General features: G+C 36.4%; 1 protein-coding gene across 1 annotated transcript in view; it reads right to left on the bottom strand.

Annotated features, from left to right (window-relative positions):
• Positions 1-2,124: 2,124 nt before the first annotated feature.
• The window catches only part of LOC114052125 (ras-related C3 botulinum toxin substrate 1), a 43,243-nt gene continuing 20,362 nt past the window's right edge, over positions 2,125-25,005 (bottom strand). Inside the window, exons 2-6 of the mRNA XM_027874622.1 lie at positions 24,867-24,938; positions 21,573-21,690; positions 5,037-5,099; positions 4,019-4,178; positions 2,125-3,817 (exon numbers count right to left, since the gene is read on the bottom strand). Of these exons, the coding sequence (XP_027730423.1) occupies positions 3,687-3,817; positions 4,019-4,178; positions 5,037-5,099; positions 21,573-21,690; positions 24,867-24,938 (544 nt within the window). The 3' untranslated portion in view covers positions 2,125-3,686. The remainder of the gene's footprint in view (positions 3,818-4,018; positions 4,179-5,036; positions 5,100-21,572; positions 21,691-24,866; positions 24,939-25,005) is intronic.

Here is a 25,005-nt window from a genome sequence, read left to right as displayed (position 1 = left end):
CAAAGGACTTCACAGGAGTTGGAGGTGAGTGGTTGTGAACAGTGAAAAAAAAAGAAAACAAAAATCAAAAGAAAAGAAAAGGAAGAAAATCAAGAATGATGACTGAGAAAAACACATTGGATCTAGCAGTTGAAATTGTTGGTAACTTGAGAGAACAATTTCAGCAGATGGGAGGCTGGCAGAGTTGAGGATTCTTCAAGGACGGGAAACCCAAACAGGTTTGTAGGAAGTGGGGAAGGGACCAGTAAATGGAGATTTGTTATGTGATAAAGAAAATGGTTAGTGGGGTCAGAGAAAACAGAAGGCTAGTGGCTAAACCAAAACAGAAGGCTGTGAAAAGATGGGCAAGAGCTGGTCCATCCATATTAGAAAACACAGCAAGGCTCACATGCCAAGAACAGTCAGAGGAGAGGTCCCATTTAAACAAAAATATTTAGAATAGTACTCTTTATAGTAAAGAGCTGGAAGGGAAGTAGATAACCCACTGAGCTGAACAAATGATGCTCTTTCAATGTAATTATAAAAAAATGTTTAGAATTCTGAGAAATTTGAGAAGCTTGCATGGACTGATGCAGAATGAAGCCAGTAGAACCAGGAGAACAAGTCATCCTTAAGACTTAAGAACTCTAATGAGATGCTAATCATGAAAGCACAAAGAAACCTTCCTCCCACCATGCAAGCAGAATGAAGCATGCATTTTCATACATAAGCAGTGGATTCATTTATTGCTTGATTGTACTGTGAAGTATTAAATAAGTATTTATTTAGTAGTGATGGCAAATCACTGGGATATGAAAATGATGCAGTAAAGAGTAGAGCATTAAAATATAATTTTTTGTAGTGAGCCAAATTGGCACTGTTTCTTCAATTTTTCTAGCTCAAGAGTAAGAACAGGTGATTGATGAGAGCAACCCATGGTCTCGCAGGGTATAAACAAATATATTACAAATGGCAATATAAGCACTGCCCAGCACATAAGCAACATTGATTGGACTTTGCTTTTATTGTCCCTTTTCCCTGAATTCAGAATGTTTTGTGAATTATTTTTATCATTATCTTTTTCTGGTTTTTCAGTTTAACTATGGGGGGTGGGGGGGGAAGGGCCAGAAAAACAAAAGTCACAAAGTTCCTGGTTTTCTCTTGTAATTGTCATCTGAATGTATTTTTTAAAATTCTCCAGGCAATGAGTCAGGTTTTTGAGTTAGAATGTGTTCAACCTCTTTCTCTGCCATTTGCTGACTAGTTTTTTAGGCTTCCACTTCCTCATCTGTAAAATGAGGGTAACTCCAAATCTAAAGATTTTATGAAAATGCTGGAACTTGGGCTGGGCCTGCAATGCAAAAAGGATCTTTAGACACCTATCTTTTATGCCTTTGCTGCACTTTCAATTCTCAAGGATAGTTGCTTAAATAAGGGCTTCTGCCTTTAAAACAAACACGTATTTTTTGTGGTAAGGATTCTAAGGCTAATTGTTAGATGTGTATGTGCAGGGAATGTAAATATTTGTGAAAACACTTTTTAAACAGAAGCACAACACAGCGTTCCAAAACCTCTTTTCTCTTACTGCTATCAGCCAGTCTTTAGCTTCACCATGCATCTTTTGAACCACAAAAGGCCAGGAAGAAATGAGGCTAAGAAATATTTTCTTAGTATATTCTTTGCAAGTATTTTTGAGAAAAATGTGGGACTACAGAATTGGTAGGCACTTTTGTCAGATGTGATAGCTCATATATTCAGTCATACAGAGCACACTTCTAAAAAACCAGGACCAGTAAGATGATTTTTAAATGATCATTTTAGCTTTAGTATATAAAAAACCCTGTATTAAGGACTGGCTTCTTTGCTGAAATAGTTAATAGTGAGGGATGCACTAGATTCTGAATGTTAAGAGCTGGGATGATGCTATTACTAATATAGTATACTAATAATAATTACCTACTTCATGTTAAATGAGATGTGTGTGAAAACACTGTAGCTATTTTACATCAATAGTACTTACGCAACAGAACATTTGTAATAACATTTCCAGAAACTTTAACCCCCAGTTTTTCAAAAAAATGGCAAATAGTAGGAACATTTATTAGAGACCATTCACAGAATTCTCAAAAATGCAAGCATTACCAGTAACGTGATTCAAGGATTTATTAAGTCATACATGCAAAACAATGCTAATTGCATTAGCAAAAGATCAATGTAAAAACACTCCACAATTTTGCAACTTTTGCATCTTCAAAATTTTGTTCTAGTGGTTGAAAGGTTGTAGTTCAATATTGTGTATTCTTGCCAGTGTTTAGGATGTACAGAACATTGTTAGCATTAGCACTAAGCTGACAGAACCTCACAGGCCCGAGGTCACGTTACTAGGAAAAGCAATAGAAAGCATGTGTACATGTAAGTAAGTGAGGTCAAGAACAGGGTCAACATTAGTAGTGTTACAGTGTTGGTAACCTGGCAATACAGTGATGTTTAAGAAGGTTCATATTTTAATAGCTAAAGTATATTTAAAAAAAAAGTTTTGTAAAGCTGCATCACATGATTTTTACACCTAGTTACTAGAAGACTAAAGAAAGCATGTAGTAGTTTGAACAAAGGTAGCATGAAAAGAATGCGCTTTTTCTAAACTACAAAAATGCAAAGTTCTAATACATAATCAGAAAGATTTTTAAAATACAAGTAGAGTAATATTGCTCAGTAAGAAAGGGTTTGATGAAAAAAGCATTTACTTGAGTTCACAACTGTGGGAATGACCAGTTCAGAGTTGTATTAAATGAATGCCCTACTTGGGGGAAAGGAAAAAGAAGAAAAAAAGAAAAGCTTGGAAACAAAACACTTACCAAGAACATCAACCTTTCTTATCTACTGCATTTGACAGATGTTAATGGTTATGATTTTTAAACTTTTTACCCATGACAAAATTTATTCAGTTTTCCACTCTTCAGAATACAATGTAGTGTAAATTAATCCTAGGTTCCAGAGGATGTCAAAATACTGTCTTTATTCCTTGGTGAAACCAAATATTTCAAATAATCCAACCCAAAACATTGCTGTTAAAGAGCAGAATACTCCATTAACAAAAACAAACATGGGACTTCTGTTTGAAATCACAGCAAGAGCCTGATTCTTGAATCTTTACTGTGAAAGCAAAAGATTGATCCAAAGACTGTAGTTTTGTTATACACATTCCATTCTGATATACAGTACAATATTATATAATGAACATGGGTTGATAAATTATTCAATGCATTAAACATTTTTACTAAGTATACTGTACTGTTTTACGTATCTGAAAAATGAGTTAGAAAGTGTTTTTGCATTTCCTACTATCAGAAATTAAACAGTCTTCTCAAAGACAAAGGTCTTTAAAACACAGTTTAGTGCTTAGTGTTCATAGCACAACAATGCAACTTAGCTCAGTGGATATTTTGGCAACACTTAATCTGAGCAAGAACAGGGCTTTTGAAAAATAAGGCTTTAAGTAGGTTTGTCTTTTTTAGGATTTAGTTTTAATAGAACATGAAAAAAATCATTCTCTAACACTTTAAACAAAACCATGAAATTATTGATTGGTTCAGAGGGTTTTATGGAAAGAAACTAATTTATAACAAAAACTTGGCATTGAGTGAATGCTCCACTGTTTAAGCAAAGCTTACAAAGGTTCAAAGGGGAATAGGGCAGGGTTGTAACATTTACAACAGAAGACATTTTCTCTTCCTCTTCTTGACAGGGGGTGGGCAAAGAACCGCTCTAATAGCTTCATCAAACACTGTCTTGAGGCCTCGTTGTGTGAGTGCTGAACATTCCAGATACTTTACAGCACCTGTAAAGAAACACAAGAAGTTAAGGAAAGAAGAATGACTTACTATAATGATGTCATTACTGATATGCTTGTCATCGGATCTCTACTTTGCAGTTTCCAAACTTCATTTGGCTACATTCAAAGGCAAATAGGTTCTCTAAATCCCCTATTTATGATATTGTGCAAAGCAGTCAGAAAATATAAACAGTTAAGATTTCATACCAATCTCCTTTGCCATGGCTAAGCCCTGTGGGTAGGTTATTGGAGTCAGCTTCTTCTCCTTTAGTTTCTCAATCGTGTCTTTATCATCTCTAAGGTCAAGTTTAGTGCCCACTAGAATTATGGGAGTGTTAGGACAATGGTGTCGCACTTCAGGATACCACTAGACAATTGAAAGAAAGAAATGAAAATGATATTATGCAGAGTTTAATTTCCTTTGTCTGCCATTAAATTAGCATGACATCATCATCATGATGAAGCTAGGTTTCACCACCTAGTGACACTAGTCACTAAAAGGAATAACAATGTACAAAATATATTCTGTTCTCTTTAAATCATAGATTTTTCTTAAGGAGAAAAAAGTTCCTTATTATTTTTCCTAAATCAGGAACACTACACTCTATTGGATTTAGTTTTTCTTAAAACTCCCAAAATTTAGTGAAATAAATATTTCTATGAGATTTATCAGGCTGCTAGTGAAATGTGACTCTAGCTGTAAAATAGGAATGGGTTAGGGTGAAGGGAACCTACTACTGAACATTATATAATCCAGGTTAAGTCAGCTACTAATTGGAATATTCCAGGAAGGAAACTTGTCCCCCTCTTAAATTCTGAGGAACACACATCTATATATACGCAGTAAGTAATTTCACAGGAGTTAATGTTTTTAGACACAATAACAAGGTATTGGGACTCAACTTCCAGTCTCTAAGGATGCAAATGTAATTTTCTCTTTGTACAATATGGAGGAAGGACACTTCTCATCCCACGAAGTCCTCTCCATGGGAATTTCTTTAAACAGACAATGTTAAAATCTGTTAAAACTTTCAAAAGCTTTAGTCACAGTTACCTTCTTTCATGATAAAACATAATATTCCTTTTAATGTAAAGGACTACAAAAAAACTATTTGATGACTCATAATGGCATATAGGTTTCAAAAACATTTCTTCCTGAAATTACCATTAATAGCTATAATCCCTAAGGCAAAATACTAATCTAAAAAATTGAATTTCCCCTTACCTTTGCACGGACATTTTCAAATGATGCAGGACTCACAAGGGAAAAGCAAATTAAGAATACATCCTATTAAAAAATACACACAAAGAAAGAGAATTAGAAAAAAAAGTTTCAACAATTTAAAAGAACTCTTTAATATTGCAGAAAGCCAATCAGGAGAAGTTGTGTTTACAGCGTGCACCATTAATTTATATTCTGGTAAACAGTTTTGTAAACTGGAACACTGTGCATCTATGAAACTGCTCATTAACCTAAAAGGGGGGAGAAAGGATGGAACAAACCTTAGGAGAGGCAAAGTTAACCAAATATGTCCCAAAGGAAGGACCTCTTAGTCCACTTTTTATGTGTACCATTTTCATACCTTGGAACACATGGGTAGACATTTAATTCTGTTACAACCAAAGGTCCTTTCAAACTCAAGTTCAACATTTTTGAAAGCAAATAGCTAAGAATATGAAGGACAAGGGAAAAAATACCATAGGAAAATACTATGTTGAATTTTGTACAACTTACTATTTAAAGTACTAAGAAATCTGTTTTGCTGTTTCTCCTGAAGTTCAGACCACTGTAAAGGTATCATACAGCTGTCATCTACAAATAGTATTAAGCTCCCATGTACACACAATTTAGTAAATTTACTTTTCAGATTTTGTCCTAATGGGCAATCAAAGTATACGGCAAGGGTATCTTGTCCTACAGAGGTGGCAAAGGGGGAAAGTAGATGTAAAGTTATAAATCTAAATAACATTTTCTTTCACTATCTTATTCATTGTGTCACAAATCTCTCAGAAAGTGGCTAAGGGTTTGAATTCTTCAAAGCCCATTGATTGGTACTTTCAGTTTTTGAATAAAAAACAAAAGTAAACTCCACAAAAGACACAGTGATAGAAAAATTTTAGTTACTCATAAAATAGGCAGGGACCTTACTAGTTAAATGGTAACATTTTAAAAATGTAGGCATTAAATGAAATGAGGGGGAAGCCACTGTACTATTTTGTGAATGATATTATGGCATTAAAGTACATTTGGCCAAAGCCTTTTCCTAAAGCTGTTTCTCAAAACTATCCAACTGAAATCTTGTACCTGAAAGGAAAAGGGAAATCCCATACAACTATGGTTTTCTACAAGTCATTTAAAAAAAAAAAATCTAGGGCATGCACAAGCTCTCAAAGAATCCAAGCAGTGTTTCAGCAATTAGGTGGATTGTGCATCATTTCAAAGCAGAGTTAGGTTAGTTTACCACACCTGCATGGCTTAAGCAACTTATCACCCAATGTCATTCATAAACAGACCAATATATCACCATAACCAGGACACCAAAGGAGAAAAGGGGGTAAAGCAAGAATGGGTTAATATGAGCTATGCTCCAAGCTTTTTATTCTTAAAAATCTATGGCCATCTTGAGGTTTCACAGCTTGCTTGAATTCTTGAATTACTTGCCATTCCCTGTACTTCCTCCACACCCATATTGGAATCCTCAGTGGATGGGAAATACAGGTTATTCAACAGTTCTTTAAATTTCTTTCATTACAAAGGAATTATAAGCAGTAAATGCTTTAATTATGAGTATTTGGGAAATTGTTACTCTTCAAGGAAAGCTTTAATAGAGTGTTGGTTTTTCATTTCAAAAAGCCATAACCCTTGAATGAATTAAATATAAAACACTCAAGGGGCTTGAAGCTCAGGAAGCTATCCTACTAAGTGAGATAAGGGAATAGATAAAGCTTGAAACTTAAATTGATTGAAAGTTTTACATACAGCGATTGGCTCGTCTTTCACCCTGGAGGTTATATCCTTACCATACGTGCCTCCAACCTAGTAACAGTATGAGAACTTGGTTTAGGTTAAGGAAATTTCTTACCTGTTGTTCCTTCTTAGAACTTTTCTGTCCTGACCTCAACTCTCCCATACAAGAACACTGGGCCTTGAATGAGGAGACCTAGGGCCTGGCCTGGCTGATACTAGTAGCTGTATGACCCTGGGCTAGTCACTTCAACATCTTCGGACCTCAGTTTCTTTCAAATGCAAAATGAAGTGGCTGATGATCTCTAAGCTCACTTTTCCAGTGCTAACATTCTATGGTTCTAAAGATTTAAAGTAGATACCTATCTTAAGCTAATGAAACACTGAATACCAACTTGAGGCAGTTTATCTGAATCTCCCAACTTAACGGGTAAGGTCACTTGGTCTTTTTATTTTTATTTTTTGGGGGGGAGGGGGGAAGAGTTGATTCCATCAGGATGTAGAAATCCCAGTGTGGAAACTCCCTCCACCAAATGAAGCCAACAACTGTTCTATAATTTAGTTTGAGAGAGAGTAGTCCAGAGTAACGATAGTTCAAGTGACTTGTCCAGGGTTTACACAGTGCATTTATATCAGAAGCAGAATTCAAACCTAGGTCATCTTGGCTACACCATTAAACCATACTGTCTCTCAGTGATATAAGGGGAGAGAAGGGAGGAAATAAGCATTTATACATAGCATCTACTATGTGCCAGCCACTGTACTAAATGTTTTTATTGACCTTCATTCACTATTGATCTACCCTGCAAGTATATACTTTAAAGTTGAGGAAACAGAAGCAAACAGAAGTTAAATGACTTTCTTAGGGCCACACAGCTAGTAAGTGTCTGAGGCCACATTTGAATTTCAGGTTTTCCTGACTACAGACCTAGCACTCTATCCATCCACAAGCTGCCTATAACAAGAGGCTTTTAAAAAGCAGGTAGTCACACTGAAAAGATGAACAAACAAGGGAGGAGAGTTATGAAGGGGGGAAAAGTAAAATAAGACTCTGCTTTTCAATGTTGTTTTAACTAAGATCCAGCCCCAGCCAGGATCTAAGCACAGCCATAGAGTACATGGCTGCTACTTGGCAGACTGTACATGTCAAGTGCACCTTCTCTTAGGTGATGGCTACTACTTTATTTGACCTTACTTTTTCAAGACTTTAGTCAAATTTCTTTCAGAACTTTGTGCTGAAGTACAATAAGTACATAAGCACAAACCCTGGTCTTATGATAGGCCAGCGTAAGCTTTTCAGACATTCATTCTCTTAGCACAGGTTTTATTTACCTTCTTCAACCATACTCCTTGACCCTTACAGACTTAATAAAGTTAGTAATAATAATGCTTTGAATTTAATGAGGGAGAAGAAATGCAGTAATGGAAATGAATAATTTTTCCCACTATGAATTCAACTTTATTTGCTAAACTATTTCCTAGCTACAAGTAATCAGAAGGCCACCTCCAAGGAGAAGAGGGAAATAACTAAACAGGGTAAGTCAACTATTAGGTGAGAAGTTAAGGAATTTCACCAATACCTGTGTTAATCCTCATCTAGTTTGTTTGTAATTGGTATATTTTAAAAGTATTGTTTATCTTAGGTTGGTGCATTTGTAAAAGATGAAGCTTTCTTTCCTCAGTACAATGCTGGGTTGTTAAACATGAGACAACTCTCATGTCCAGAACAAAAGATATGTAAGTGGCTTTATCAAAGACTGACAAATGTCTGCTCTACATCCTTTATTTTAACAGAAATATAACTAGGGAAGTCCTATCAGTATGAGCTCTCTTCCTTAATTAAATCTAAATAGATCACTATACTAAGACGTATTTCCAATGCCGATCAAAATGGATTTGTTATTTCCCTGGGAAGAGGATATTTTACCTTACCAAATTCTCTTGTTCCAGCAGAAGTAGTACAAAAGTTTGAAGAGTACTGTTGATCTCAAATTCTGGCTAAACTCTGCTCTTTCCTTCCTACTCTTCAAAAATCCTTACAGAACCCTGACTCATTCATGGAATCCCTTAAAAAGGGAGACAGAAAAAAGAAAATAATTTTCTTATTGCTTACTATACTCAGCTTTCTGTGAGGTAAACATTCTTTTTAGCCATCTGTACATTTCCCCTGCTCTTTTCATTTATCTAAAAGCTGATTGTTTTTGTTTTGTTTTTTAAGATTTGGGGGATAATACAAGTCTTAGAATTATCTGCCCTGGATCAGCCACATTAAATTTAATTTTAATTTATATATTAATATATTTTGTCTTTATAAGAGTAAAAAAAACACCACTATATGCCCATCAATAAACTGGGAAAGGAATGAAGAAAACAAGCATTTATTAAGCATCTACTATGTATCTGGCACTGTGCTAAGCACTTTTCACAAATATTCTCATTTGATTATCACAACAACTCAGGGAGGTAGGTGCTATTATTGTCCCCATCTTATAACTGAGGAAACTGAGGCAAACGGGGTTAAGTGACTTGCCCAAGTTCACACTGCTAGTGTCTGAGGCCACATTGGAACTCAGGTTTTCCTGACTTCAGGCTCAGTGTACTATCCACGGAGCCACCTCGATCCCTCTAGGCAACTGGGAAAATATGGTCTATTTTTGAAAGGACGTATTCCAAGAGTATGAATGTCATCTGTCCATATGGGTTAGGAGGTCAATGGTTCAAATACTTTTTTGAGGGGGTGAAGGGGACTAGGCAAGGGGTTAAGTGACTTGCCCATGGTCACAGAGCTAGTAAGTGTCAAGTGTTTGAGACGAGATACAGGTCCTCCTGACTCCAGGGCTGGTGCTCTATCCACTGTACCACCTAGCTGTCTCTGGTTCAACACTTTCTACCAGTGACTTCAGCTAGTGCTTCTCAAAGGATGATCTAAGAATCACTGGAATCTGCAGTCTACCAGGTGGGAGCTAGTGTTTTTGAAACAAGTGGCTTAAGGCAACAGGATGGAGCAAGAACATGAACTCGTTTCATTTTATAAATTATATAAAACTAAAATGAATACATTGTATCAGCATTGCTGATTGCTACCCCAAAGTTTAGATTACGTTTTATGGCTTCAACCAAGCTTTTCTAAAAACAGGAGGTAAACCAATAGTGACAATTCTGCTGAATGGACTCAGCTTGTGTTATAACATAAGAGGATGCTCTTGAGGTCATTCCTTACTTATAAAACCAGAACCTTACACCTCAATCTTTCCTAACATAATAAGGATGATTTTTTGTTAAAGAGGACCACCATGGTAAATGCTATACAAACAGGATAAGAAAACAAAAGTTTTTAAGGAAGGAGATATGTGTTAAATTATAAACAAGTACCACATGCCTTATCTAAACTAACATTTGCATTTCCTACAAGTGCTCTAAACTCAGTAGATTTAATATGAATATACATAAAGGACACTGAAAAGTAAACAACCTGGTTAAACTGAAAAACTAGATAGAAATTGGGCAGAAGACTCAACAAAGAGCAGAGTAGTAGAGATTCAATTTTAAGAGTTCAAAAAACTTTAAAAGTCATCTAGCTGAGGGCTACATCTAACCCATATGACACAATATTTTTGTGTCATAGACCCCTTTGGCAGTCCGGTAAAACCCAAAGACTCCTCAATATATTTTAAATGCATAAATTAAAATGCACAAGGTTACAAAGGAACTCTGAAATATAATTATCAATATAAAAAACTAGATTGTGGGTCCCTGGTCCCCCTGACCTAGCTGAACCTCTGTAATGCCAGAATCCCTTTTACAACATTCAAATTCAACATTTAGGATCACAGGATTTAGAATTTAAAGGAACCTTGATGATCATCTAGGTCAACCCCACATTTTACAGGAGGAAACTGAAGGCCAAGATAGCTTAAGTGACTCACCCAAAGTTACAAACCTGGTAAACAGCAGAGCAAGAATTCATACTTAGCTCTTCTGACAAGAGCTATATAACTAGAGTGGGGGAGCACAGGCTCTTTGCCTGGGGTTAGCCATGTAGGCAGTCACCTCACACTGACTGCGGTCCTTCAGCAGTGTGGGCTGCACAGCTCAGCACTGCATACAAGGTTCCTGGGCCACACTAAGGTTCTATTCCCCTACTGGTATTCACCTCCAAGATCCTTTCAGGCCCACCCTCACCCAGGTCTGCCTTCCCTTCCTTAGCCCTTGTGGAGGCATTGGCCTCTCTCCCAGTGCAAGGGCATCCACAGTTGCACTGTCCTTGGCACCGCTGTCCCTCTTGCCTAAGGCTTCTGCAACACTGTGGCAGCCCACCCCAAGTGAAGGAATTTCTGGTCATATCTCTTCAGAAATCTAAATGCAATGTTCTTTAAACTATGCCATATCTCTATCATGAGCAGAAAACTGCACTGCGAATAATAAAAAATTAATATAAAGACAGTCTATATTAAACTTCCAGTTTATTAAGGTGAGGTGAGAACCTCCTGCTCATCTGTCTTTATCAGTGGAGCTACCCCCAATGCACTGATCCCTGTGTCTTGATTAATTCCCCAATGGCTAATAAACTTTAATCTCCTCTTGATGTCCCCATCCGTGTGATAATCCCAAATGACTAAAGAGAAACTCCCCCCTTCTGCAATCTTCAGTTGCCCCCTTTCATATCCCTCCACTTTAATCATGACCATCCCTCCCCCACCCCGTCTCCTATCTTACCCATGCCTTCCACCTGGTCTTATGGAACTTCCCCTCTAAGTGACAGGCTTCCTTCCACCTATTTGGCTGTCCTCTCCTATCTTCTGGCACTCATTGAGCCCTAACTCCCACCCAAATGGAAGCTGCCTGGCTATCCTTTCCATACAGGCTATTCCTTCTTTTATACTTTCAGACTCCAGACTGGTTTTGGAACTGGAATACTCTTTGCATCCCAATGCTACTTACAGACTCTCCACCTATTGCCTGTTATTTTCTTAGTTTAATCCTAAATTGCTTTCCAGACCTGGTAATCGATTTTCATGGTTCCATTGTGTGTTAGTGCACCTATCTTTCCATATCCCCTCCAGCACTACTTCTATTTTTTGTCATTTTTACAGATTTGCTGGGTGAGGTAAAACCTCGTAACTGTTTCGACTGGAAACGTTATTTTAAAAAGTAAGTATTATGATGAGATAGATAACATATAAAGCATCCTGAAAAGTTAAGAGCACCATGCAAATATTAGATATTTATACAAGTAGCAAAGCAAAACAGATTAACAGAACAGGTAGAGAGAAAGAGAGCTATACCCTAAGTCAGAGGACCTAGGTACCAGCCTTGGTTATTCAATTTACTGCCTGTGTGACATTAGGCAAGAAATTTCTCCTCTCCAGATCTCAATTACCTTATCTGTGAAATGATGGGCTTGGACTAGATCAGGACTTCTTAACACAGGGTTTCACCAGACTGGAAAAGGGGTTCCTGACACAAAGAAAAGTTAAGAACCCTTGGCCTCGATGATCTTTGAGGTTCCGTCCAGTTTTAAATCTATGATTCATTAATCATGGTCTAGTTAAACACATCATGGGCTCAGAAGACCTGGGTTTATCTCGTTTATCTCTGCTTGAGGTGTCACCCATGGTAAGTCATTTAATTGCTCTGTCCTTCAGTTTTCTCACTAGTCAAGTGGGAATAATAACACTCAATGATAAAATAAGAGACCTAAAAGAGTTTTGAAAGATTAAAAATTGGAGCAATAAGATGGAGGACTAGACATTTTCTCTAATCCCCATGACCTCTCAAATGTCTCCAAAACAGAAATCATGCGCTAAAGATAAAGCAACTTCAGTATGACATCTTGAACCTAAAAGAAAGTTTAAAAACAAAAACTGGAAAACAACAAACCACACAACCCCAAACCCAGGAACTGATGCTCAATGATCCCGAGTTCACTTAGCACTCCTCCCCCACCTCTCATGCTACAGGCAGTGAGGCTTCACTAACCACTAGCAGACATGGGATTCACATCAAAACCTGAATCCCTAGGACTAGGAACAACAACAGAAAGACCAGAAAGAGACTTCTTTCTAAAATGTACACAAGGAGACAGGGGTGAAGGCAGTGAAGAGGCAGACAAGGCATTATGGACAGAACCTGGCAACACTCTGCATACAGAATACTTCTTTTGTAGGACTGTATTACAACATGGGAGGGTACATGAAAGAAGAGTAGGGGAATAGAAAGGAGTTGACCCTGGGGTCAAATAAACGGCTAGCAACGAAGGGATGGTGACCTCTGATGTTAGAAAGAGAAGAGCCTTGGGGGGGGGCTGAAAAAGGGAGGAAAGGCCCTCACATTAGCTGTAAGAGGGAGTTCCACTGATGAATGCTCCTACAAATGAAAGGAGACGAGGACCTTAACACTGGATGAGGCTTGGAGAAAATTTGGTGCCTGAAAAGTCTAATTGGGGTGGGGTGGTGCACACTGAGTTGGAACCCCTGGGTGCAACTTGCACCTAAATGAGTGGGAGAGTATGGACCCAGGGAGATTTTCAGGCCAATATACAAAAAAAAGATGACAGGGAGGTGCCTTACCATGGGACGATGTCCTCTCTGATATCTGCAATAACTGGCATTTTGAGAATGAGGTACAATGGAAAAGGGGAATCCATGGGGTAAGCCCTAAAAGGCAGTGCTAGAAAAGCCCTTACTGGCAGAGCCTAGAATGGATACCTTAGAAGCTTTGATTGTATGAAGAATACAGAGAAAAGAGAAAGAGACCAGGTCATGAATCAGAGAATGAAGTCTAGGATAAAGAGAAGACTGATAATGATGAGTGAAATAAATCCTTTTCTGAAAGAGGCACAAAATATGAAATTTAAAAAAAAATCAATTAATTAACAGGACTAGCTGAAGGGGAGGAGAGGAATGAGTAATCTACCTGACTGAGAAGCAAAAAAAGAAGGGGAAGAAATAACCAGATACAAGTGGGAGAGATGACTAACAAACAAAACCCTAAAGTGAAAATGAGAAGAGGGAATCGGGGTGAAGGGGAACAGAGCCAATGGGAACAGGGCCACCTTTAAAAGACATCAAAGTAAAGTAACTGAAGGAACATGATGGTGTCTTTACACCAGAAAAGGAAAAAAAAACAAAAACAAAAACAAAAAACAAAAAACAGCCAACCAATTTTAGAGACAGATGGAGAAAAACATGAAACTAACGTAACTTTAAATAGCAATGGGTTAAACACTCCAATAAAATGAAAAAGAATGACAGACTGGTAAGAAAAGAAAACCTCACAATCTGTTGCTTACAAGCAATACATTTCAAAAACAAAGACATATACAAGATAAAAGTGAAGGGAGGGGAAAAAATTTCACTATATAGCAAGTGACTCCAAAAAAGCAGTAGTAGCCATCATGTACAAACTGCACATTTTCAAACTTTGATTAGTTGTGCTGACTTTTGTTTCTTTCCAAAAAACAAAAACAAAACAAAAAACCTCAACTATTTGTCACATGGAATGGCTCTCCCTAAAGGGATACAGATACATGAAATACTATGGTGAGCTAAGAAATAAACAAAAAAAAACCCACAAAAACCCCAAAGTAATACTAAAAAAAAAAGAAAGGAACTAGAATTAGTTTGGAAAAAAAAGCAGCACAACATAGATGACAGAGTGCTAGTTGAATCAGTAAGACCTTTTCTGATACTTAACTAGCTGTGTGACCCTGAGCAAGTTTACTTAACCTTTCAGTAAAATGAGTTAATTGGAATAGATGGCTTCTAAGATCCCTTCTAACTCTAAATTTGAGACCCTGCTTTTTAGGGATAACCAAAACAGATTATTCTCAGAGAACTACATAAAAAGAAAGGGATTTTTAAAAAAAGGATGTTACAAGGGACTTCTGTTTTAAGATTTCTAATCACTTGCAGTCCTGACTACAAAGAGATTAAGTGGACTAAAATAGAAGTATAAAACTCACCCCCCAGAGCTGAACTACGTTAAAATGTAATTGGGAAATGTTTAATAAAAAATACAATACAACATGACGTTAGTTTGTGGTTTTCTGAATCAATATGCTGGCCAGGGATCTGTTTCTATTTCAGTTTGACATCACTGAACTAAAGGACCTCAAACTTCCAGTCCTATTATTCAAGCATCATAAATTATCTAGCTCACAAAAAATTTGACACATACTCAACAAATTAAGGTCCAAAGTATTCCATTTAGCAAAAAAAAAAAAAAAAAATTTTAATTCTTGTTCTGAAATCTTTAATCCGTCTTATCTTTGGCATCTTTTGTCCACTTCGGTCACTTAAATGAAGAGAGACAAATTTTAACTGCTTCAGTCTGCTCCTTAGACTTAATGGTAAGGTGCTGTCTTTCACAGCAATGGATTATTCTCTTTTTTATTATAATGACTGGAAAATAATCTCCAATAAGAATTATTTGCTTTTCCTAATAAGGAATGTAGTATCCTTTAGCAGTTTACACACACACATGTGTGTGTATATATATATATATATGCACACACGGTGGGCACACACACACACACATGCATGCATGTACATATATCCATAAAAATCTCTATAGGTTAATTCTTGAAATGATCTAGTTCCACAGGAAATATGGACTTAATCTGAAGACTAACGTGAAGTCGTAGCTTTGAAACTTACTAGTGACCTAACTTTGTATAATCTACTTAACTCCTCTGAGCTTCCATTTCTTCACGTATAAAACTCATCATCTATTTTCATTGGATTGTTGAGAATTTAGTGAAATAATATATATAAAGTACTACAAAAATCATTATTCATGGACAGAAAAAAAGCAATCACTGGTGATAACACAATGTTTAATCCTTTATTTTAGTAGCAATAATAAATTAGAAATGTGTGATGCAGCCATTATAATTGGTGTGAATGTTCACAGAGAACACATCCATAGAATTTTATCTTCCTGTTGTATCTGAATTACAAAAAGTCTCGGGAGAAAAAAACTTTCCCCACAGACAAAACCAATTCTATGGATTTACCTCTTCGTTTAAATATTTGTTTGCTTTCTTGAATATAAGAGTTCCTCTTTGCCCTGAGTCAGACATGTGGAACTTAGAAAAAAACAACTGAGAAATAAAACATTTGAGAGACAACTGTAACAGGATAGCATCAACTTCCTTTTCCTGTTTTATATAATTATTTTCTGAACGTTTAGAATAATTGCAGTGACAGCCTGGAAGAGAGGAGAGAATATTTCGATCAAGATTTGCTCCTGATTCATCAAGTATCCACTCCACATGTTGTATTCTTCTGTGTTCTCTGGAATCTGAATTGGGAGACTGTTAGTTTACCTTAAACTTAAGAGACTGTACCAGAAAAAAATGCCTCATCCTATCCAGTGTATCTGAGTCACAGGATAATTGTTCTCATTTCCTCAGAAAGGGTATGTCTCCTTCAGGGTTATAGAGTAGTGACAGTACTTTTTTGGACCTTAACTTATCTATTTTTCCTTCTTTTTGATCGTATTATATACAATCACAGTAGCTTGTGCCTGAAAACAATCAAACTCAAATAGAAATAGTGGCCACTAAATTTTGAGGATCCCTGCAAGCCACATATTGACTTAGTTTTAAAAACATGTTATCTTTGTTTTCTTGCATTTTTATTTTGTTAAACATTTCCCAATTATATTTTAATCTGGTTCAGGCTGCACTTGGGAGTGCTGTGGGCCCATGCCCGACATCTCTGAACTATAATACCCCAAAAGCCCTAAATAAAAATTTTTAATTTTGAAAATTTCCTTTTGTAAAGACATCAGGGTCCATGCTGCAGAACTGATATGCCTATGATATAGGTGATTTCACCATACATGAAATTATAGCATAATGAGGACCATGATAAATCTGTGCCATACTAAATTCTATGTTATCAGTGCAATGATTTCCTGATTCTGGGTCTGCTCTCCACAAATATTTCCAAGGGAATAATAAAATTAATAATTTAAAATATGAACAATATTTTCAGAAAGGACATGAGAAGTCAAACAGAAACAAGCTATTGTTAGCAGTCCCAAAAGTATGAGTAATAGCACCACAAGAGGGGCATATAGTAAGATTACAACAGAAAAGGAAATGTGGACAGAAAGTAAAGAAAAATCAAGAATCCAGGACAGGTCTTTTTGTGGTGGTAAGGAACTGGGAAGCTTGTCAAGTGGGGAACTGGGCTATAAGAAATGATGAGGATAGTTTCAGAAAAACCTGAGAAGACTTATATGAACTGATTCAAAGTGAAGTGATCAGAACCAGAACAGTAACAGCAGTATTTTAAGGATGATCAACTGTGAAAGACTTAGCTACTCCAATCAAGACAACAATTTCAAAAAAATTCCAAGGGACCCGTGATGAAAAATGCTATCCACCTCTAGAGAGAATGAATGAACTCAATGCAGACTGAAGCATACTTTAAAAAAAACTTTATTTTATTTTGTTTGTGGGGAGATTTTCACAACATGGCTAATATGGAAATATGTTTTACATGACTTCACATGTATAATTGATAAAGAATTGCTTCCCTTCTCAAGAAGGAGGGAGAGAATTTGGAGCTCAAATTTTTTTTTAAATTATTGTTAAATTTTTTTACACGCAATTGGGAAACATTTAACAAAGTAAATAAAAATAATTTTTTTAAAGAGTCTAGGGTAGGGGTTAACAAACCAGAGCCTGTAGAGCGAAGACTGGTCTTACATTAAAAATAAAGTTTCACTGTATTTAAAAAGGTAAAAACCATTCTTAGGCAGTGCTCTGGTATTCTACCTAATCTACCTGATCTCTAAGGTATCATATTCTAGACCTGGACTGGGCCTCAGGGATATAATCTGTCCACAAGTTCCTGTTTTACATATCAATTTCTAATCAATTATTATATCTGGGAAGATAAAGAGACTGGAAAGGGAGGGAATGATTAAAGAGTGTGTGTGTGGGGGTGTGTGTGTGTGTGTGTGTGTGGGGGGGGGGGAGGAGAGGAGAAGAAGGAGAGAGGGAGAGAGAGCTACTGTATATATAGCTTACTGAAAACTGAAAACTCTCTGGCATCTAGGTTGAGAGGTTAGCTAAGCTATTTTCAATTCTATGAGTGACTATCCTAAAGGATCTTATTCAATCCAGCATATGTCTGAAGCATAGTACACCTTCTCTTTTTTCACTTTCCAAAAATGACATACTCCTTTCAAGGTTATAGAATAGTGATTTGAGCTTTACAAAACTCTTAAAAAACACATGAATATGATAGCATAACAAACTTTTTGTTACTTCCAAAACTAATTTTTTTAAAATATTTATTTGTATCTATATATGATTAATATCTGAGGTTAGCAGTTCTGTCAACAGATTTATAATGCCAAAGAGAATCCTTTATAGGGACAGAACCATGCAGCATATAATACATAAAAACAGTATCTTCCTTCTGCCAGTGGCAACAGATCTGACGACAAAGGGGAATGAATGTTTCTTTTGGCTGGTTGTAGAAAACTCGAAGGCAAAGTGTTGTAACCAGGAAAACAGAGTTGTGTCTGACAGCTCTAAAAACATTTGGTACCAGATACTGTTTGGCTCCAGGTTCTTAACCCTCCACTTGGAAAGGTACCAGCTACTCTCAAAGAGAAGTGGAAGGGTCTCTACCATCAATGCCCCTTTCTTGAGAGTTGGAAAAGGTGACTGTTAGGAAGCTTTGCCTTGTGTTATCCACAGTGGGAGCAGCAGCCTATTTCTTGGTTTTCATACCATACTTCTAAGCTCATTAATATGAAGCTTGCAGTAACTTCCCTAGGTGCTTTTCAAATGAAATCCTCTAGCTATGCCTTCTACAATCCTATACTTGTGTAGTTGACTTCTGAACCCAAATGAACATTTGGTTCTTTAGAAGAACTTTCAGGATTTTGGCTCCAAGAAATTAAAGTTAATTCAAAAAAATTAATAAGTTCCCCAAGGATGGTTTTTTATATGAACAACACACACATTTTTCTTGCCATTTCTTAAAAAGGGTTTAAAACTTTATGAACTTCTCTTCCAACCTTCAAGGTATAACAAGTACTTCTGTAATTATGTAATAATTAATTAATTAAACCTATTAAGTATTTAGGTATGCACAGCATTTTACAAATGATTCTGAGGAAATTTTAACCATTTCTACAATTAAAATTCTTTTTCAATGCTTCAGTCAGGGTAGATGTATCAAAGTTATGTCAATGAAAAGGGCAATATCTCAGAGGTGCTATCAAATTGGAAAGGATTTGACAGGGCTGGACCCAATGGGAAGCTGTCTGTCTACTGTCTCACTGCCAGCTTGATAAGAGGATGACAAAATTTTTTTTTTTTTTGGCAACTCTCAAAAACCATCTAAATAAGTTATAGAGGGGTTGGGAATTTGTGTCAGTTGAGAGAAAACCTACACTGATTCAATGATAGATTCTTGAAATATCTTAGGGTCATTCATTAATATATCAAGAACATTGTTTAGTGAAACTGTGGGCCGCCCTCCTCTTCAAAGAATTGTTTAGCTTGAAGCTTGGTTTTAGGTTGCATAGTACAAAAAAGCTATATTTGATGGTCAAGACATCTTCAACAGGAAACATAAAAAAGATTATTGTTATGTGAGCAACTATATTAAAAATTGTTTAACCTATCATCTCCAAATAAGAAGTTCACAGAATACAAAGCTTGAGCATATTTTAACAACTAACTGTATCTTTATATACTTCATTTAAGCACCACACTATTCCACAAAAGTAACAACCTAAACAAAAATAATTTGAAATCTGTAACACTGCCAAAGGACAAAGGGAATGCCTCAATTTTTGAAATGTGTGAAATCTGCCAAGAGAAATTGTTTGCAGCCTATTAAAAACTTACCCATAGAATTTATTTTGCTTGACTATACATGTTTATAAAAGGTTTTTGTTTTTCTTGCTTTCTCAATGGCAGGTGGAAAGGAGGTGGGAGTAGGGAGAGAATGTGGATTTGAATTTTAACACATTCTACCCATATTCCAAAGCCCAATATAAACCTTTTTCTATTTTTAAAGCTTCTGCAAATCACCCTAGGACAAACATGAGCTCTCCTTCCTCTGAAGTCCTACAGGACTTTTTGCCTGACATCACTCATATCTCTTGGTATTGTTAGTTATTTCTGCCATGTTTTTAAATGTCTTATTTTCCAATTAGATTGTAAACTCTATCACGGTTGGATGCCAAATTTCTTTGTCTTCCTCAGAGAAACTAGCATAAACTAGCCAAAAACCTTGAAGGCAACTGAAACATTTGATTGGTAAAAGATGAAAATATTGTTTTTGTAAAAACTAACTGAAATCTATGATCTGTCAAGTTTTTTAAATATAGTAAATAAAAAAGCATTTTCTTCCTAAAAACTGGGTGAATTTAAATTATGGGGAGAGAAATACATTAAAGTTCAGAGAAATCACAGGATATAAAATGACTTCTATAGTATCATGATACTTGAGGCAAGTGATATAACTAAAATTTAGTTCATAACAGGCCATAAGATGTTTTTCTACTTACTTACATTTTTAACTAGTATTAAATTCCAAGGTCAATTCTTTCACAGCCATTCAGAAGCTTTCCTCCATAACACCAGTAAGAGTTCATTTAAATCTAAGGACAACTGATTTTTTTAAAAATGCTAATAAGGTTTTAAAAAAATTTTCCAGCAAAGGAAGTTAGTCACTTTAGCACCTGCATTCATCATTAACTAACAAAACGGCAATCTAGTTCTTAATAGCAATTGCTTCTGCTGTTGTAAACGGTTTTCTTCCTTTGAACTAAAAAAGCAATTGGAATTAAAAGAAAAAAAGGCAGGAAAGTTATTTAAATCACACAATTTATGAATAATAGGAAGAAAAAGGTAAAGACTAAGTCAGCAATATAATGCAGAATTTTGAGTTTTTCTGCATTTACCTGGCTATTTTTAAATAAATTAAAAAGTAAATATCTACAACCAAAATAGTTAAACTATATCGCTTGTACCTTCCCAAATTTGTGTAGGGAAAAAAAAAATAAGCCTAAAGGATTTAAATAAAATACAATTTCATTTTAAATACAAAATTGAATCTTGTGGTACTACATTATTATAATCTAAATGCAATTAACTAATCCTTGCCCAAAACAGAATTTCTTAAGCTACAATACACCAAAGACCAATATGTTAAGTATCATATTGCTTTCTGATCATTGCTGAAACTTTCTGGAAGAAAACTTGTTTTCTTGAGTTGCCCTATTTGCCAAAGATAAAGCCCCCTGAACTAATTTAACAGTGATCTTTTGCAACTGAACTCTAATAAACTTTCAATGCCCTTGAAGCCCGAGTCAGCTCTGGCCAGTTTGCCCAGAATAATAAATCATGCAGCCAGGACTCCTTTCAGATAAGCAGAACATTCTCCTTCTATAGTCCCATGTTCCCAAACCCTTTTGTTCCCTTCTTACTTGCCCTCCCCTACTGCTCCCTTCCTCCCTCCACGTCACTTCCATTTGGGAAGGGACTGCCTTCTACTCCTCCTATAAGACCTCCTGTTTTTTTGCTGTTACTCCATAAATAACTAAGGCACTATCTGTAGCACAAGCTCCTTGGTATAAGGATGCATGTCCCTTTCTCTTGTAATAAATCAAGTTACTACTCATACCTTGTGGAGTCATGACTTTTGGATAACATAGGATAACCAATTCATAGGCAATGAACAAACTTTAGGTAATTTCATTTGCTATCAAAGAATTAATATATATAAAACATTTACATATATACGTAATTCTTACTGTTTGCGGATAGGATAAGGGACGTAATCGGTCATAGTCTTCCTGGCCTGCTGTATCCCATAAACCCAAATTCACAGGTTTTCCATCTACCATAACATTGGCAGAATAGTTGTCAAAGCTGTAGAATAAAAAGAAAAAGTTTAGTACTGTGATCTAAAATAAAGGAGCAGAAAATGGCAGTTGTTCACATGAGGACTAAAACAACAAGAATCAGAGAAAGGATTAGACAATACAAGAGGACTTATGTGCACAAAATATATGGAAAGAAGAAAAGAGAAAACCTACTACGTTAATCCAAAGATGTCAAGGAAAGACTTTGCCTTTAGTAAATAGTATTAAAGAGTTCAAATATTATGAAATACTTTTTCGCAGGAAGTAACAGTTGAATTATAAAAATAAATCCTTTTCATACTGTACTTTTGTTCAATTTTCAATGTTTTTAGAACAGATTTTTCAACCAACAATCATTGTTAGTAATCATTTTCACTAAATTGACAATTATAGCAGCATTCACTGAATAGCTACTGGACAGAGAACAATATACAATAAAAATCCTGGTTATCTGTGCTAATGAAAGGAAGCAGTGATGCAGATAAAGGAAACTTTGGATAATCCAAAAGCAATTTGCATTTAATTTTAGAACTCTTTATGTACAATTAGAACAAACATTTCTAATACTTTATTTATGCTAATATGAAATTAGTTTGCATTTTCTGAGTGTACATAAACTGGCAAGCTCAAGCTCTTAAAAACTGCTACAGAAAGACTGAATAAATGAGATTTTAATGGCACAATGTCAAACAGGAAAAAGCATCAAGTACAAAATATAAATAAATTTCAACCTTAAAGCAAAATTCAAAATTTCTTTAAACAGAAACAAATTAATCAAACCCTGGAGTTCTTTCAAAACACAAATGTGTTTTGAAAAAGGTTTCTGATTTTTTTTTTTAAATAACAAAGCCTTCTTGAATTAAAGTCTAAACCAATAGTAGCGAAATAATTTCTAGTTGCCTACATTTCTTCAGAACTTTCTTCAGAACACCAGGTGAGGTTAAGAGTGCAATGACTATTATCCCAAGGCAGTCAAAAACAGTCTACTAAGACAAAAAGAGATAAAAGCATGGGCAGGAACGTTAAAAGCAGTAGGCAAAAAGGTTCCCTGGGGTCTGAAAGAGCTTCCAGCCAAAGTCCTACAAACTACTCTTTTATACTTTTCCCCCAAGAGGGTCACAGCTGGGTACCAAATCAATTTATCTGGAGGCAAAAGTTAACACCCACTAACCCATGTCTACACCACCACTCCCTCACTCATGTAGAGGGAGGGTGGGGCATTAACTCATGCCTCTTCAGAACTACAAATATCCTGGTCCACAGCAGGCTCAGAGGACTTTCATCAGACTGGTAGTAAGCAAAAGTAAGGGGATTTGAATTCAGATACTCTGACTTCAAACCCTGTGCTCTTTTCCTTATTACTTAATTACTTATATTCCTTACTACTGTTATGGTTAGTTTTTACTGCTGATCTAAGGTCATATGCTGAACATTTCTGCAATAAAACACAAAAGAATACAAAAGATAACATAAGCAACTCTTTCTAGAAGACAAAGAAACAGAGGATTATAATAAAAGGTTTGGTAACTTAAGACATTTTCTCCAAAAGGAAAGGAGAAAGAAAGAAAATGGAAGTTCCATCAGTTACCTCACTGTGAGGAACCTTTTCAGAAGCATATCTATCATAAAGTCAGTTGGTCAAGTGTAGAATTAGAATGGTTTAAGGTAGGGGTGGGGAACCTTCGGCCTGGAGGCCACATGTGGCCCTCTAAGTTCTCAAGTGAGGCCCTTTGACTGAATCCAAACTTCACAGAACAAATCCCCTTAATAAAAGGATTTATTCTATAAAACTTGGACTCAGTCAAAAGGCCTCACTCAAGTACCTAGAAGGCCACATGTGGCCTCAAGGCTGCAGGTTCCCCACCCCTGGTTTAAAGGATATATCACCTAAATTTCTTAAAACACATACATACAAAATAGGATTGTACATAGGATCAGACTAAATCTGGAAGAAATCTTAGACGTCTCCTGCTTCAAGAGAGGTGCAGTGACTTGTCTAATGTCACGCAGACTTACGTAAGCAGCGAGAATTACATTTTTGGTATTTGAAATTGGGTTTTGTGACTCCAAATTCAGTGCGCTCCCTCTATTGTGCCATATTGATTCTAGTGCAGAAAGCCAAACATCCTTTTCATAGTTAGACTTCTTTTCCCAATTATTCTTTTACCCCTCTTAGGAGATTTTTTAAAATCCTTTTTGAGTTTTTTCAGGAATTTGTTTTTGAGACTGAGATCAATTCACATTTTCCTTTGAGGCTTTGGATGTGGCAGTTTTGACTATGTCATCATCTTTGGAGTTTGTGTTTTGATATTCCCATTACCATAGTATCTTTCCATGGTCAGGTTCTTTTTGTTGTTGTGTGCTCATTTTTTCCAACCTATTTCTTGAATTTTCACTTCATGTTACTAGGCTGTGCTTCCAGGGTGGAGGGGGCATTGTCCTGAGCATCAGGTTTTTTGTGTTGCTGTCTTCAGAGCTGGGGGTGGAGGAGGTGTCTGTAAAATTTCAGTTTTTCCAAGGTGGTATGATCTTAGGATATGTATGGTCACTGCTCTCTGTGCCTGTGCTCTGGTCTGTGAGGGACCATAAGCACTCTTTTCTGCCCTGGAACTGTGACCAGGGTCAGTGGTCCAGCTAGTGCTCTGTCTAGCCCTGGGACTGCGACCTAGAACCAGCAAATGTATGGGCAATGGAACAAGAGTCTTGCTCCCCAGTACCAGCAAAGAGTCTTCTATAATCTTCTGACTAGTTGTTAGACCTCTTATCACCTGTGGGCTAAGAGCTCCAGAAGCTGCTGTAGCCAATTCAATTGTCCCCCCCCACCCCAAGAACTGTGTTGGACTGCGCTCCACTCTCAACTCAGTGAGACAGACCTTTCTTGACAACCTTTTAAGTTGTCTTGGGCTGGAAAATTGTTTCACCCATCCTTTTATACTTCTGCTGCTTCAGAATTAGTTTTGAGGTGTTACTTTAATATTGTTTGGGGGGGAATTTGGGAGAGCTCAGGTTGAGTCCCTGCCTTTACTCCATCATCTTGGCTCCACTCCCCCAACAGTTAGACTTCAATGAAGGTGTGCAGTGAAGAAGGAAAGGAGCTTCCTGATTTGTAGCAAAACTCATAATGAGTAAAATTTTCAATGTCACAGAGTAGTTAACTCATAAGTTTTAATGGAGGATACTTACACAGTAGGGATGTATTCTCCAGGAAAGGCATTGGTCGTGTAACTGATGAGTAGGCAAGTTTTACCTACAGCTCTAAGGGGATAAAAAGACAAAAATTAGTCAATATGAAAAGTGCAAGTTATCTTTTATTATTGATTCT

Source organism: Vombatus ursinus, unplaced genomic scaffold (genome assembly GCF_900497805.2).
Source record: "Vombatus ursinus unplaced genomic scaffold, bare-nosed wombat genome assembly UNPS02014807.1, whole genome shotgun sequence".
Taxonomy (NCBI): Eukaryota; Metazoa; Chordata; class Mammalia; order Diprotodontia; family Vombatidae; genus Vombatus; species Vombatus ursinus.
Note: the sequence above shows the minus strand (reverse complement) of the source record. Positions and strands in the feature narration are given on the sequence as shown.